Below are 14,730 nucleotides of genomic sequence, written 5' to 3'. Positions count from 1 at the left end.
TGTATTATTAAACTAATAATAGTTCTAAATAGTACTATTTCAAAATCACTTGTGTATCAAGCTCAAACAATCACCATATATTAGACCATCAATAATCGACTACAGGACATTTATAAATTAATACAAATGTTAATGTAATGTGATCATTCAACCCTAAATTAATTTCTAGATTTTCTACTTTTTGGTATATATAACATATTAATTATTAATATATTAATACAAAGAAATTTCCATTTGCCTCTGATTTGCATCGTCGCCACAGAAGTAGTCTTTGATGAAAAACATCATTTCCCAGAAGCCCATGCCGGCAATTTCACAGAAGGGGAAGCAAAATGGCGGAATCGGATGGGATGGGCCTCTTATTGTGCTCCTTAAAGAAAAATGTTTCGTGCCTTTGCATGTCGTTTTAAAGTTAACAAAAACACTGTGGCGGGTTTTAGCAGCTCATCAGTTTTGGGATTCATCAGCCGGCTCATCTCCGCACTATAAAGGTAAACGGCTCTTATAGCTTGTCTAACTTAGCTAGCCAGCTAACCCCTGTGGACGACAAATTGTAGGCTAAAAATGATTGCTGCTAGTGCGAGAAGGTTGCTTGAAATTAAGCACAGATGAGAAATTCAGCTAGTGATACTCAGTGCGTTCAGAAAGAGACGTATAGTATTGGTGGCTATTAAATGACAGTTAACAAGTGAGTACATAGTCAAACACTGCAGTGGAGCACACGAACAAGATAGCATCGTCTCTAGCATCATCTTACATCAGTCTCATTCACTGCACACGATCAGAGCTGTCACAGGGTCAAGACGCGAAGACACAGTGTTGAATGTCAATACAGATCAAGCTTTCTCATCAGTTTACTCGAGAAATCAAGTTCCCCTGAGTGCTCTTCAAGTTAAAGACAGAGATTCAATGCAGAAGTAGTTTTCTCCCATCTCTCAGGTATGGTTATCATAACGGGTGAAGCTTTATGATGGCTCAGAGATGATGTTTCAGATCTAGGTTATTTATTAACCAGTGTTGTCTGCTATGTGTAGATGGGAACAGATGGACAGGCTGAAAAGGACAAAGGAGAAATTGTGCCAGGCAAGGTACGTGTCACATCATCTTGTTACTGTAGTAGCAGGTTGGATAGTCACTGTGATTATGTATATGTGACCCTCGACCACAAAACCAGTCATAAGGGTCAATTTTTCAAAATTGAGATTTATCTGAATAAATAAGCTTTCCATTGATGTATGGTTTGTTAGGATCGGACAATATTTGGCCGAGATGCAACTATTTGAAAATCTGGAATCTGAGGGTGCATAAAAATCTAAATATTGAGAAAATCGTATTTAAAGATGTCCAAATGAAGTTCTTAGCAATGCATATTACTAATAAAACATTTAGTTTTAATATATTTATGGCAGGAAATTTACAAAATATCTTCATGGAACATGATCTTTACTTAATATCCAAATTATTTTTGGCATAAAAGAAAAATCTATAATTTTGACCCATACAGTGTATTTTTGGCTATTGCTACAAATATATCCCAGTGACTTAAGACTGGTTTTGTGGTCCAGGGTCACATATACTGTTGACAGTGAGATTAATATTCAGCATGCACAGCACTCTCTGCTGAATATGCTTTATGTCTTCTGTCTTGTCTTCTTGTAGTCACAATCTGAACAATGTCCTGATGAAGAGGAGGAAGTGGAGTCTAAAGCAGACAGAAGGACAGTTGGCTTAAGATGTTTCCAAGGAAACAGAGAGACCTCAGAGGATGAGCCTAGTGAACTGGTAAAATTATTTAGGCAATTTGCATAATTGTAAGTTATTAAATTCAGTCCTGTTACATGCTTTGTCTGTCTGTAATTTACCCAGTTTGTAATCGGTGACCTGAGGTGACCCTTGAATCATTTCCTTTTTGTTACACTCTTGTAGGGGGCTGCTGTTGTTACTTCCTCTGAGCCTGTGTTTCTTGTGCCTCAGCTCAGCTCACAACCTCAGTACCTGGACTGGTAAGAGCTTAATTCAGCACATACAGTTCAAAATTGAGCATGAAAGCACCAAAATTTGACTTGGTTATTTACTTTGAGGGATGTGAGTGTTTTATCTCAGTGATGTACTTGTTGATTGGTTGTTGAAGTGGTGTTTAATTGTCTTTGAAAGGTGCTGGCCTGTAAAGGAAAAGCGTAGTACACATTATATCAAAAGTTTGTTATGAGCAGAACTGGGTCAATTAAGGCCTTTCCACACTGGGCACGAGGCGAATCGCTGACAAACAGTGCTGTCACACCGAGCATGAAACGATTGTTCGCCTTCTGCTAATTCACGCCTGCATGCTAGGTGGCGCTGACCAACAATGCATTTTTCCTCAGATATGTATCTCATATATGGATTTAACATTGTCCGCTGCTCAATATACAGCATTAAATTAAGATAAACAAAGTTTGGTTCTACACCAGAAACACAAACTATCTATAATGCTTACAAGAATAGGCTACATCCTAAAATATAATTAGAAGTACAATTAGCATCAAGGTACACTTGAAAATGTATGTAATTATTAATGTATTTGCTTACCCACTTTAAACCATCACCGAGTGCTTGTAATAACTTCCGATTGTGATCTATAGTTGATTTTGATTCTATAATAAGCAGACACATGCACTCTTTGTATGTTTAATAACGCTACACTGCTAATATTTGTCATAAACATCCTTTATTGCTATAAAAATACCACAAGCTGCATACAAAACACATACAGAAAATATATCGTCATAATCATGTCTATTTGCTTTCATATTTCATGTGTAGAAAAAGATTGAACGTGCTCTGACTCCAACACTCGCGCACGTGGAAGAAAACAGATGTTGCTCTACAGATCACATAATTCAGTAGAGAATTATTAGAAATGTTATTCTGTATAAAGAACATGTGAGAGTAAATCTGTTCTCAAATACCACGATAAGAACTCAGCATCCACTCTCTTCTCTCTTGCGGGATACTCTTCTTCTGTGTTTTTTTTTCTTTTTCGAAACAGCACCACCACTCTCACACTTTTGTGCAACAGCTGCTGCTCCGGTCACGTGATCCTAGCTCAAATCTTATTGGACGGCCCGTGTTTTCACTTTGCGAAACTGAAAAGATTCGTCGGACTGATTGGAAAAAAAAAAATCGCATTTTCGGTGCACGATTGTTCACGGTCTTATGTGGAAGCATCTATAGAAATCTATTGTTTTATTCCAGCGCGTCATCGCGTCCGATATTCATTTTGCTTTTTCACACTTTTTTTAGACTGTCAATTCAAGTAAAGTCACCTTTATTTATATAGCATATGTTGTCAAAAGTGCCAACCGTGATACCATTTGGTACTGAAATTTTAAAAATGTCAATTTCCTGCTAACTTTTGAGTGCTGTTGAGCAGATTCTTAAACAGCGCTGATTGGTCATTGTGTTCACGCGCTCAACAGATATGACTGTGATTGGCTACAATGTTCACTGAGTGCTCACACAGAAGCGCACGGGTAGTGTTTGAAAGCCACGTCTATCAGCAGATCTGTGCAAGCACTCAGTGAACATTGTAGCCAATCACAGTCAAATCTGTCGAGCACATGAACACAATGACCAATCAGTGCTGTCTAAGAAAATGCTCAACAGCGCTCAAATGTTGGCGGGAAATTTTTTAAAGGGGTAGTTGACTGTTTTTTTTCTAGGCTTGATTGTGTTTATGCAGTCTAACGTGTGTTAATGCTTTGTTTACCTTTTTGTGACGTAACGAACCTGGGAAGTAGGGATGCGCGGTATACCGGTACTGGAAAAATACCGGTATATTTTATATTTCAAACGGTACGATATCATAATTTTGCTCAATTTGGTATTTAATACGCTGCTGTTGCGAAGTGCACCTGTAGGTGGCAGTGCTTCCCAAATTGCTGCGCAACCGGTAAATGTGACAACAGAACAACGCGATGGATCAAACAGATGAAACTCTATTAACGCATCCGAAATTAATAAATAAAGAGAGCAGTAGAAGTAGGGCTGGGCGATATTAGCGGTAAATCTCCATCACCTGCTGCCGCTCCATTTGAAAGCAGGTGATGGAGATTTACCGCTAATCACGGAACCAGCTTTACTGACGAGATGCGCATGATCATCGTTTTCGATATATCGCCCAGCCTGAAGTAGAAGTGAAATATGGCATTACTTTGCATACAAAACAGATGACAAAGGTGAACGAACTGACCTTACTGCACCTGTTTGCAACCGTTGCTATAAATTATGTGTTGCCACAGGAGGCAACACATCAAACCTTTTGAAGTATTTGTCACTTGCTCATCCTGATCTTTTCAGAGAATTAAAGGGGTCCTATTATGCTTTTTCACTTTTTGAATTTTAGTCAGTGTGTAGTGCAGGGTTCCTCAAATCTTTCCCTGGAGGGCCAAACTCACCTACCTGTGATATTCTAATGATCTTGAAGACTCTGATTAGCATGCTCAGGTGTGTTTGATTAGGGTTAGAGCTAAACTCTGCAGGAGTGGGCCAGATTTGAGGATGCCTGGTGTAGTGTGTATGTTTGGGCATAAAAAAAGATCTACAAAGTTACAAATCTCAGAGTCCACTCCAAAGGGAGATATTTTCTTTTTAAAAAATCCCTTTTCAAGAACTACAACGAACGACTTGTTTGGACTACAGCGTTGTTTAGTGATGTCACAAAGCATTCCATTAGAATATCATTAAAATAATTCCTGCCTACGGAAATTCTAATGGTGGGGCGGGGCGAGGTCATGGTTAGAACCTTGGTTGAGTGCATCAGACAAGATGACGACGAAGAAGTAGTACTGCTGTAGCGCCAAGTTATTACACATGCACCTGAATAATTATGTATGTGAATATGTGTTACAATAATGAAAATGTTTTTATAAATTGCTGACAGTACAATACTGGACAGTGATGTAATCTGCAGAATTTACACGTCAATTATGAGACTACAGTTTTTCATACATTGATTTATTTGTGGCGCCCGCCACAATATCAAAACTGACTGCCACAAATAGATTTTCCAAAAGGCTTTGACCTCGTTGAATAAACATGAGCACTGCACGTTTCAAAATCTAAACTTGGTGCGGGTGTTTTTATACCACTGTGTTTCTGAAGGAAACCGACTGTTTTCAGAAAATTTTGGATGTCATTTTCAATTCATCTTGCATGTAATGTCAATGCAGCTTTTGTGAGCTGAGCGCAGGGTTGCCAGGTTTTCACAACAAAACACACCCAATTGCTACTCAAAACTAGTCCAAAAGTAGCCCAATCGTGTTTCAAGGGGGGTCCCCCCGGGAAAAATCGCATTCCGGGGGGGTAAAAATCACGCTTTTTGGTGGGATTCCCCTGGTAAAATTAGCATTACAGGGGTTAAATATTACGTTATTGGGGTCGCTTCAACCTGCGGACATGAAAAACAACCCGCGGCAACAGTGTTAAAGTAGCCCAATTCCGCAGGAAAACCGTGGACTTTGCAACACTGGCTGAGCACTGCTTTGTGTACAGTTACTGGGGAAACCTCGATCTCTACCACTCCAACAGCGCCTCCCGCTGGCAGAGAATGAATTTGCATATGCTGCCACAAATTGTGATTTAGCCACAAAAAAAACCAACAACAACAACATTACCACTCACTCTTAATATGTCTTGCAATGTCCGTGCGTTCAAAGGTTCTGCGCCATCCTCTTGTTCAAAATTCTCAGGATATGGCTATATTGACGCCATCCGGTACTTGCTGCTTTGGCAAGGGGCGTGGCAGTACTGAAACACCGTCTAAGCTGTTCACCAATCACAACGCACTGGGACAGCTAACTAATCACAACACATTTAGTTTTTCGGAAGGTGGGCCTTCATCAAACCCGGAACTAATCGAGCCGTTTGTGCCAGGCTGAAAGGTATTGTAATAATGTCAATTATGTGAAAAATAATGTTTTTCGAACCACCAAGCATGAGAGCATGTTCTAGTACACCCCAAAACAAAATCAAGACTTTGTAAAAGAGCATAATAGGACCCCTTTAAGAGATTGACAGGTGAGTGCATCATTGATAAATTCAGATTTAATTTTAACTTTTATTTACAACTGATCAACACACATACAGATGTGATACAGTAAGCGAAAATGTACGTTTGACACGCTAGAACCAGTGAAGTTTGGTCACGCAATATATGCACTTATATTTCATACAATTGAATATTCATTGAATTATGCAAGAGTTTTGCTATATTAATTTTAGTATCAATAATATGAAGGGAATGTTTCTGCTGTGCTGGCGACTGCTAATATGAAACAGCCGAAAGAGCGAGATTTATACTTAATGCTTTTTCTTTGGCTAACTGAGTCTGAAATCTGAAAAACAATCTGAGAGAGAGAGAAATAATAACGTGATTTTGAATATTGCTTTGCCTGTTAGAATAACACTTTACAATAAATCAACATTTGTTGCATTAATTGCGTTACTTCAGTTGTATTTTTTTTTTTTCTTCAAACTCAGTCAAAATGAAACCTATGAGATATTTTGTTTGCACTGAAAAGATAAGAAGATTTGAATATATTTTCATTGTATTACTTCAGTTATATATTTTTTTTCTCCAACATCAAAATTTAACATGTTCTCTGTAGGTTTTTTTGTTACAGTTTGAAACAAAGGTATTAAGATATGAATCTGTTTTTATTATTAGTATTATTTTAATAAAATTTTCAATTCACTTATCTTTTGAGGCTGGTTATTTGTCACCTATGGAATCAATTTAGTATTGATACTGAGGTATTCCATTCAGTATCCAAGCCAAAATTATGGTATCGAGCCATCCCTACTGGGAAGTAACTCATTGTAGTCCCTACGAGTCGTTTTTGTAGGCATTAAATTGCCAGACTTTTAAAAGATGATATCTCCGTTTGCATTGAACTTTTATTGTCGTAAATTTGCAGATATTGTTAATACTCAAACAGCAACATTACACACTAACTAACGTTAAAAAAGTGAAATCGCAATCAACCACCCCTTTAAAATTTCAGTACCATTCAGTACTTTTGACAACACTAATACAGACTGGGTCAATCAGCTTTAAAACAGGAAACCGCTTGTTAAACAGGAAAATAGTGTGTCAATAATGCAGGAGGACAATAATACATTTTTCAATTTTTCCATTGAAGTCAATTAATTTGATTCAGTGATGTTATCGTCTAGCTCAGTTCAGCTCTCTTCCGATAGTCTCTGTCCAATCAAGCTGACAATATCGACAGAAATGAATTAATTCCAGGCTGCAACACAAGTCTTGATTAAAGGACTTGTCTGATTCTCGTGGTCTTGTGCCAATCGCCGTCTAGTTGACTATAAGTAGACTATGATCTGTCCTGTGACAGGTGGGTTTAGATTCAGAGACGTGTTTGAGTGTGAAAAATTACATAAAATCATGATTCAGTCAAAAAACCTTTGCCATTTCATTGTTGTCATACTTTATGGGGTATTTCATTGGTGCATATTCTGTTTGTATGGGAGAATAATCAGATTATATTTTTCTTCTGTATTGAAGTGTTATTTGTTCTGAATTTGTTATTTTAGTATTTATAAATATGTATTTTGTTTTGGCGCTTTAACATTAACACTAAAAAAATTTAATAAAATCTTAAATTAAAAACAGTGAAAATGTCAACAGTGCAAGTAAAATTCTGAAATACTTGCTTAACCAGGTCAGCTGGAAAATAGGTTTATTGTTGAGGCCTATTTTGTGTTAAAACAGTGTTACTGATAAACTTTAAACTCATATTTTTCTTGTCCTTTAGTGACTTTGATGTGGAGCTAACAGCAGAAGTGAAAGTAGAGAATGGCGCATCTCTTGCTTTGTTGACATCTGTTACCCCAAATCTTGGTTACCAGAAGCCAGGTAGGTTCAAGTCCATAGCTTGCCTAAGATAATGTAAATAGTACTGGGTGATCAAACTAATACTTTTTTTTCCATTGTCTTTCATAGGATCCTTCTTAAATGTAAATTTTCACTTCCCACCATCTTTAAGGAAAAAGAGAATTTCTATAGACAGTTTTTTGCCTTCAGGCTCTTTTCCTGGATGTTACTCAAATGTAATTCAAGCCTCGGGACAGATGCAACCGGCCACTTCGCTCAAAAACTCTGATGGGGTCATACAGATGGCCAAAAGCCCTCTCCCCTCATCACCCTCCAACTCACCATCATCTCCTTCGTCTGCTCCCTCTTCCCCCTCCTCCTCCCCTTCGTCATCATCTCCTGGTGGAATGGGTACAAACTACCGTGAGGATGAGGACAGAGGCCATGCTGGAGACAACAGGGTCAGCAAAGGAACTGGAGACTTTGTGTCATCCACTTCGTCATCTTTGGTGCCATCGTCGATGCCTGTGCCACCTTCTAATCCCTCACTCCATCCATCTTCATCATTCACACATCCATGCAATGATGGACAGAGGGAGAGTTTAGAGAATGACATTTATGACCCCTTTCACCCAACAGAAGGCGAGGGGGAGAGAGATCAGGCGTCCACTGAGGACGAGGAAGAAGAGGTTGATAAGTATGATCCGTTTGAACCGACAGGTTCTCCAGCCTCTGAAACAGAGGAGGAGAAAAGATGTATGGATGAGGTGAATGAAGGAGGAAGCAGTATTAATAGCGAAGGCAATGTTGCGAAAGCTGATAGAGCATTGGAAATGGGGACCCCTGCTGGCACAGAGGGGGGTCCTCCAGATTCAACAGAACTTGGTGCACCATCTTCGATGTTCAATAATGTACCTTTAGAACTCAACAGCAAGCGATCCATCAAAGATAGAATAAGGGAACAGGGAAAAAATCAAAGAGAATGGGGAACAGACTCTGAGCACTCTGAGATAGAAGAAGGAGAGATAGTGGGCGCCAATGAAAGAGGAAGGGAACGAGTGATTGAGAGAAGGAGGGAGGTGTTGCTTCCATCTTCAAGCAGTCCCTCTTATCTTCAAGCCGGTGTCCCAAAAACTGAGAGGATCTTACGGGTGTTAGAGGGTGACGGGTTTGTATCTGTCCGTGCTGATGAAGAATGGGAGCGGGAACCAGTGGCTTCTGTGGGTGTCGGAGATTTAAGAAGAAAACTGACAAGTAGGAGGAAAGAGAGGTTCAGATCATGCCCTTCTTCTGCATCCATATCACCGCCGCCTGTCCCTGTTTTGCCTTTGCCCTCTCCTTCCTTTCCCAATTCTCCATCTCTATCCACTGATAAAGGGAGGAGTCGCAAATCCTCCAAGAGTTCAAAGGAGAGGGATAGGCGCAAGCGGAAAGAGGGAAGAGGAGATAAGGAAAAGAGGAAAAAAAGGAAAGAAGAAAAGGAGTCAGGTGAAGGTAAAAGAGAAAGCAAAGAGAGGGACAGTGAAAAAAGGAGTGTAAAAGAGAACAAAGACAAGGATAGCGATAGGGGGAGGAGCAGCCGAAGTGATAGTCACAAGAGGAAAAAGAGACACGGGAGCACTCCAGAACATTCCTCCCGCTCCCACTCCCAGAATGCGTCACGACACACACACAGTCGGAGATCCTGGTCCAGCCACTCTGAGGATCGCCACAAAGATAGAGACCGAGATAAAGAGAGGGAGAGAGAGCGAGAAAGGACCCATGAAAGAGACAGGGATAGGGACCGGTGGCGAGATGACCGGGATAGAGAGCGAGACAGAGACTCCAGAAGAAGAGATGAACGAAGGAGAGATAGGGATGAAGATATCAGGAGGTCAAGCAGCCGAGAGAGAGGCAGCACAAAGAGGAGCAGAGGAAGCAGTGACAGGAGAGAGAGAGAGAAAGAGATGGTTAGAGAAAGAGATCGAGACAGGGACAGGAGAAGAGATATTAGACCTGTCGTGCCCCCGTCCATTCAGGATCTCAATGGCTCTGATCTTTTTGCGATTAAACGTACCATCACTGTTACCACCACTACAACAACCACCACAGTACCAGGTTCACCACGGCGCTCCCGCAGCCGATCCCAGAGCTCAGACAAACATCATAAGAGGAAGAAGAAACGAAGAAGACGATCAGATGATGAGGAAAGAAAGGACGAGGAGCACAGGAGCAGATCCCGACCCACCTCCCTTACACCTCCTCGTTATCATGGATATGAATCGGACCGTCTCTCGGATCGTCCTGAGATGGACATGCTCTCCTTAGATGGGGAAGCACTAGATTCAGACTACCCTTCACTAGAGGACTCACCACTACTTCCTCCTCCTCCTGAGCCCCCTCTACCCAGTCCTAAAATTAAATCCGGAGCACCCAAAATTAGCCGACATCATCTGAAGAAGAAATCCAGATCTAGCAAGACAGTTGGTCAGTCTGAATCCACCTCTTCCTCTTCTTCTCATAGACCAAAAGCCAAAAGTAAAAACCTTCTGTCATCTCTCTCACCACCTCTTTCTGCATCCTCAGGCAACACCACCTCCCTTCAGCCCACAGCGTCCTCATCCACTACTAAACGAGGACGGAAAACCGGTAAGGAAAAAATAGGGAAGAAGGATGCCGGGCGTTCTGGCAGGTCCAAGAAGCTCAGTGGTGGTACCAGAAAGGGTAAGCTCCAATCTAAAGTCTCTGTTCTAGTGCGTGAAGGTGTTAGTAGCACAACTGGGAACTCTGGGAAGCTGGGCCTTGATCTTCTTGGACCTGGTGGTGTTGTAAGTGGAGCTTCAGGGCCCTCAGTTGTTGGTGGGTCTATTGCTGTGGTTTTCCGCCGAGACAATGAGAGCCGATCACCGTTTCTTAAGCCCTGCTCAGAGACACTGGCCCTTCCAGGGAGAGGCAAAGACCCAAGCAAAACTGGGAAACAACGCAACATACTTGGGCCTCCGTCATCAACAAATCCAAGTGGACTTAAATCAAAGAAGGCCAAGCCAAGCTCTGCTACGTCCACATCTTCATCTGCCTCTTCCCCTACTTCCTCACTGGCAGCAAAACGTAGAAGGAGGCCTGGAAAGAAGCCCAGAGAGAAAGGGATAAGTGTGGATGGAAGTGATTCTAAAGGTGTTAATAGTAATTGTAGCACGGTTGGTGGTGGTTGGCCGGGAGTAGCAACAGAAATGCAGCCTTTGGTGGGGGTTGGATCCAAGCCATCCAGTCCTCCTCCAGCTCTTCCTGGTCCCATTCCCTCCTCCTCTTCATCATCCTCCACGTCCTCGTCAGCAAGTATTCTTCCTCCATCCTCTTCACCACCACACACATCCCCGTTGTCTTTGCCTCCATCTCGAGATACTAGAGAGTCATCCCCAGACTCTCAAACTGTTGATAGTAGCTGCAAGACACCAGAGCCTTCATTCCTCTCGGAGGAGGGCCCTGGTCAGTCCAAAGCCTTGTCTCTCACACCCTCAAAGTCCCCTGCCAGCCCTCCCGGTCTGCTGTCATCGCAGATCAGGGGGGATACCATATCTCAGTCCACTTCCAGTGCTAAACCTCTCCCACCAGATGATCAGAAGGGCTCACCACCATGCTCTACTTCAACAGCTTCGGTGTTGGCCTCCATCTCTCATTCCAGTGCTCCTCTGGCAAATGACCCTTCTTCATCCTCCTCTTCTTCAGTGTCCTCATCTTCAGTTAACAAGCCACCCCCACCTCCACCTCCCCCCCCATCGGCTCCGCCATTACCCTGGAGTCTACAAACCGGAGTGGACTGCACTGCTGGAGGTGTTTTAGCATGTAAGTGTTTAATGCATGGCTTTTTAAGTAATTCCCTTTTGACATGCATTTTGAATGTATAGTGGGATCAGAAGTCATAATGTTCTTCTGTTAAATCCCTTTAGTGACAGCTCTCCTTTTCAAAATGGAGGAGGCCAATATAGCCAGCAGAGCCAAAGCACAAGAGTTCATCCAGGCCACAAGTCAGGTAAAATCTGTGATGATATTAAGGGGTGGTCACATTACACTTTTCGTTCCATTGACTTCCATTCATGTGAATGCAAATTCAGGAGACCAGAAACGGAGGTTCATGTGAAGAACTTTCCAAAGTTCAAGTTTTGTGAATTCTGACCTGCAAATTCGTACCATTCATTCAAGACGTGGCTAATAAAAGATCGATATGACCTCTTAATTAAAAGCAAACTTTAAAACTGCAGGATTGCAGTGTTACATAAGTGGAGTAATTATGCATTTTTAAAAATGAGTGTGTGATGTCATCTCGTTCTTTGCAGTATCTGAAAACAATTTGCATGCTTTAAAGTCTGTAGTGTGACTGCCCATTTATTATTATTTTATATAACTTTTTGTCTTAAAAATGCACAATGATTCCAGAATAATTCTCTATCCTGTTCTAAACGGCTCTACCAAAGGCCTGAAGTTCAGCTGATTGACTTACTTTTAAGTAACTTACTTAAAAGTGTAATAAAATTGTAAGATTCTCCCCTTTCATTTTACACAGATTCTCTCTCAGGCCAATCAGAACCAGTCACAGCCACACCCTCCTTCATCATCCTCATCTGTCTCATCACAAGTTCCTCCACCTCCATCACATGCTCCACCCCCAGGACCTTCTCCTGCCCAGTTTATTCTCCACAGCTCTGTCCCATTGGTTGGCTGCACCAAAACTCCTCCTTCACACTTGCACCCTGGACTCTCAATGGGTGGAGGCTGTGCTCAAACACCACCGCCTCCATTGCCCATGGGAATGACAGGGCCAACAGGGGGCAGTGAAACGGGCTGGGATAACGAAAGTAAAGACCCTGACAAGGTATCAGCACTTCATTTAACATGGTTCTTTCATGGGTCTTTTAGACAAGCATAGAATTCCTTTCAATCTATACATTTCTTCTATATTTCTGTAATTAGGTCTGCAAAAAGAAAAAAGCGGTGTAGCTTAGTCCAGAAGTAAATTGATTTAACAATTTAAGGTGCTTTGAATTTGAATCACTTTAAAGTCCAGTTGCAATGTGAATGCAAAGATTATGGTTTTTAATTCTAAGTTCAGTTCTATTGGCAGCACGTTGGGCCAAACATTAATTTAAAAACACCCATTTAAGGACAAAAGATCTTGCTTGATAATTAATATTTTTCTTGCTTTCAGTGTTACAATATGACAAATAATCTTTTGGGGGTTTCGACCCTATGTATAACGAACTAAATCTTAATCTATTACTTTTGGTTAGTATCTGAAGAAGCTCCACACCCAGGAGAGGGCAGTAGAGGAAGTCAAATTGGCCATCAAGCCATACTACCAGCGTAAAGACATCAACAAAGACGAATACAAGGATATCTTAAGGAAAGCTGTGCACAAGGTAAATAAATATAACTTCAAGATAGCCTTGATTTGCAGCACACAACACAGTGCTACTAATAAATATTTAGACCGATCATGACTAAATCTGTCTTTACCTCACAGATTTGTCACAGCCGAACAGGTGAGATAAACCCAGTTAAAGTGAGTAACCTGGTCAAGCTCTACGTCCAGAGGTACAAGTATTTCAGAAAGCACGGCCGCAAGATGGACGAGGAGGAAAAAGAGGACAGGGAGTCTGCCTCAATGCATTCCTCAACATGATTGGACAAAGACTGTTTATTTCTCTCCATCTGGTCGAACAAGTTTGCAAAATCTCCTCCCCTGCACGTGTTTGGGCCCACCATGGCTATTGAGTGACAGTCCTTTGTTATATTGCTCTGTTCCCCCCATGTGTTGACATCATGTAAACTTGAGTACTCCACCCTCCTTCCTGTCTCTCTTTCTTGTCTTGCTATAAATATGTATGAATATAGAAATGTGGTATGATATAAGGTATACTGAAGGCATTCTTAAGTATACACTCGAGAGGGAGAGATAAAGATGGCACACACTTTCTTACACATTATGTTCAACATGTGTATATACTTTTAAGTACACTACATAGGTGTTCTTTCTTCCTCTCTCCCTTTTAGAGAAGGGTGCACATTTTAAATAGTCAGCTGGATTACACATTTATTACTATTGAGGTTTTGAGTGTGAAAGAATGAATGAAAGAACAGAGATTTAATGTACCCCGTCAGATTTCCTTTAAAACTAGGATTGCAAGTGCAACCTGATTCTTGTCACTGTGTCAGAGAGCATTCATTTGTCGAGGTGCTACTCAGACATGTGACACTCTTTCAGATCTCTTTGAGATACCTATGGAATGGAGGATATTTGTCAGTTCCATCTCATAGGACAGTGAATGTGTATATACATGGAACAGACTTATGTTTGATGACGTTTTTGTTTTTTACTTCAATTATAAACAGCCGAACTTACCTGACAAAATGTCATCACTTAGCTAGAGAATTTGTTTTACCCTGTCAAATCTTCACATAATATAATTGAGTTGGCAGAAGACAGTCAATGGAAGAGGTACTACAGTGTGTATATGAATGATTGAGATAAATGCATGCGTTTTGGATTTTATTTGTACTGAAGAAAACTGTAGTGATTGTGAAGGTCACATGAGAGATAAACTTTCAAATTTGCCCTTCCAAATGAAGATGTTTGCCTCTTTTCTTAATCAAACCTTCAGTTTTCAGTTTAAAACTCTATGAGCAGAGTTCAACATCATTTGTGATTTATTTCTCCCAATTTTAGGTGCACATACAATTTATGTAAAAGCTTGCCCTATTATTGCCCTTGATTACTGTGAGTTATAAACTAAAACCTTATGTAGTACAGATGTTACAGTTTCCCACCTTACTATTATAACAAGTTATTATGCAGTAAATGATGACTTTACATAAATGCAAACAGA

General features: G+C 40.9%; 1 protein-coding gene across 5 annotated transcripts; it reads left to right on the top strand.

Moving 5' to 3' along the window:
- Positions 1 to 311: 311 nt before the first annotated feature.
- On the top strand, positions 312 to 14,478 carry scaf1 (SR-related CTD-associated factor 1). 5 transcript variants are annotated; one of them, XM_058771292.1, is made up of 11 exons: positions 312 to 491; positions 854 to 939; positions 1,035 to 1,088; positions 1,660 to 1,782; positions 1,927 to 2,003; positions 7,812 to 7,912; positions 8,000 to 11,692; positions 11,797 to 11,879; positions 12,411 to 12,719; positions 13,135 to 13,263; positions 13,368 to 14,478. In XM_058771292.1, exons 3-11 carry the CDS (start codon positions 1,035 to 1,037, stop codon positions 13,524 to 13,526), a joined length of 4,728 nt encoding a protein of 1,575 aa, XP_058627275.1. In that variant the 5' UTR covers positions 312 to 491; positions 854 to 939; the 3' UTR covers positions 13,527 to 14,478. The 5 variants fall into 5 exon arrangements, with proteins under 5 accessions (XP_058627275.1, XP_058627273.1, XP_058627276.1 ...); XM_058771290.1 differs by having other exon boundaries at positions 786 to 939; XM_058771293.1 differs by having other exon boundaries at positions 312 to 939; positions 8,000 to 10,336; positions 10,436 to 11,692.
- Positions 14,479 to 14,730: the final 252 nt, after the last annotated feature.

This window comes from Onychostoma macrolepis, chromosome 03 (genome assembly GCF_012432095.1).
Source record: "Onychostoma macrolepis isolate SWU-2019 chromosome 03, ASM1243209v1, whole genome shotgun sequence".
Lineage (NCBI taxonomy): Eukaryota > Metazoa > Chordata > Actinopteri > Cypriniformes > Cyprinidae > Onychostoma > Onychostoma macrolepis.
Note: the sequence above shows the minus strand (reverse complement) of the source record. Positions and strands in the feature narration are given on the sequence as shown.

What these genes read in the sequence shown, in the direction of transcription:
- scaf1 (XM_058771289.1), top strand. Translation starts at nt 1,035, where the DNA reads ATGGGAACAGATGGACAGGCTGAAAAGGACAAAGGAGAAATTGTGCCA. An exon ending in TGCTGGAGGTGTTTTAGCAT is followed by an intron (nt 11,693 to 11,796) that starts GTAAGTGTTTAA and finishes AAATCCCTTTAG; the next exon opens with TGACAGCTCTCCTTTTCAAA. An exon ending in TCATCCAGGCCACAAGTCAG is followed by an intron (nt 11,880 to 12,410) that starts GTAAAATCTGTG and finishes CATTTTACACAG; the next exon opens with ATTCTCTCTCAGGCCAATCA.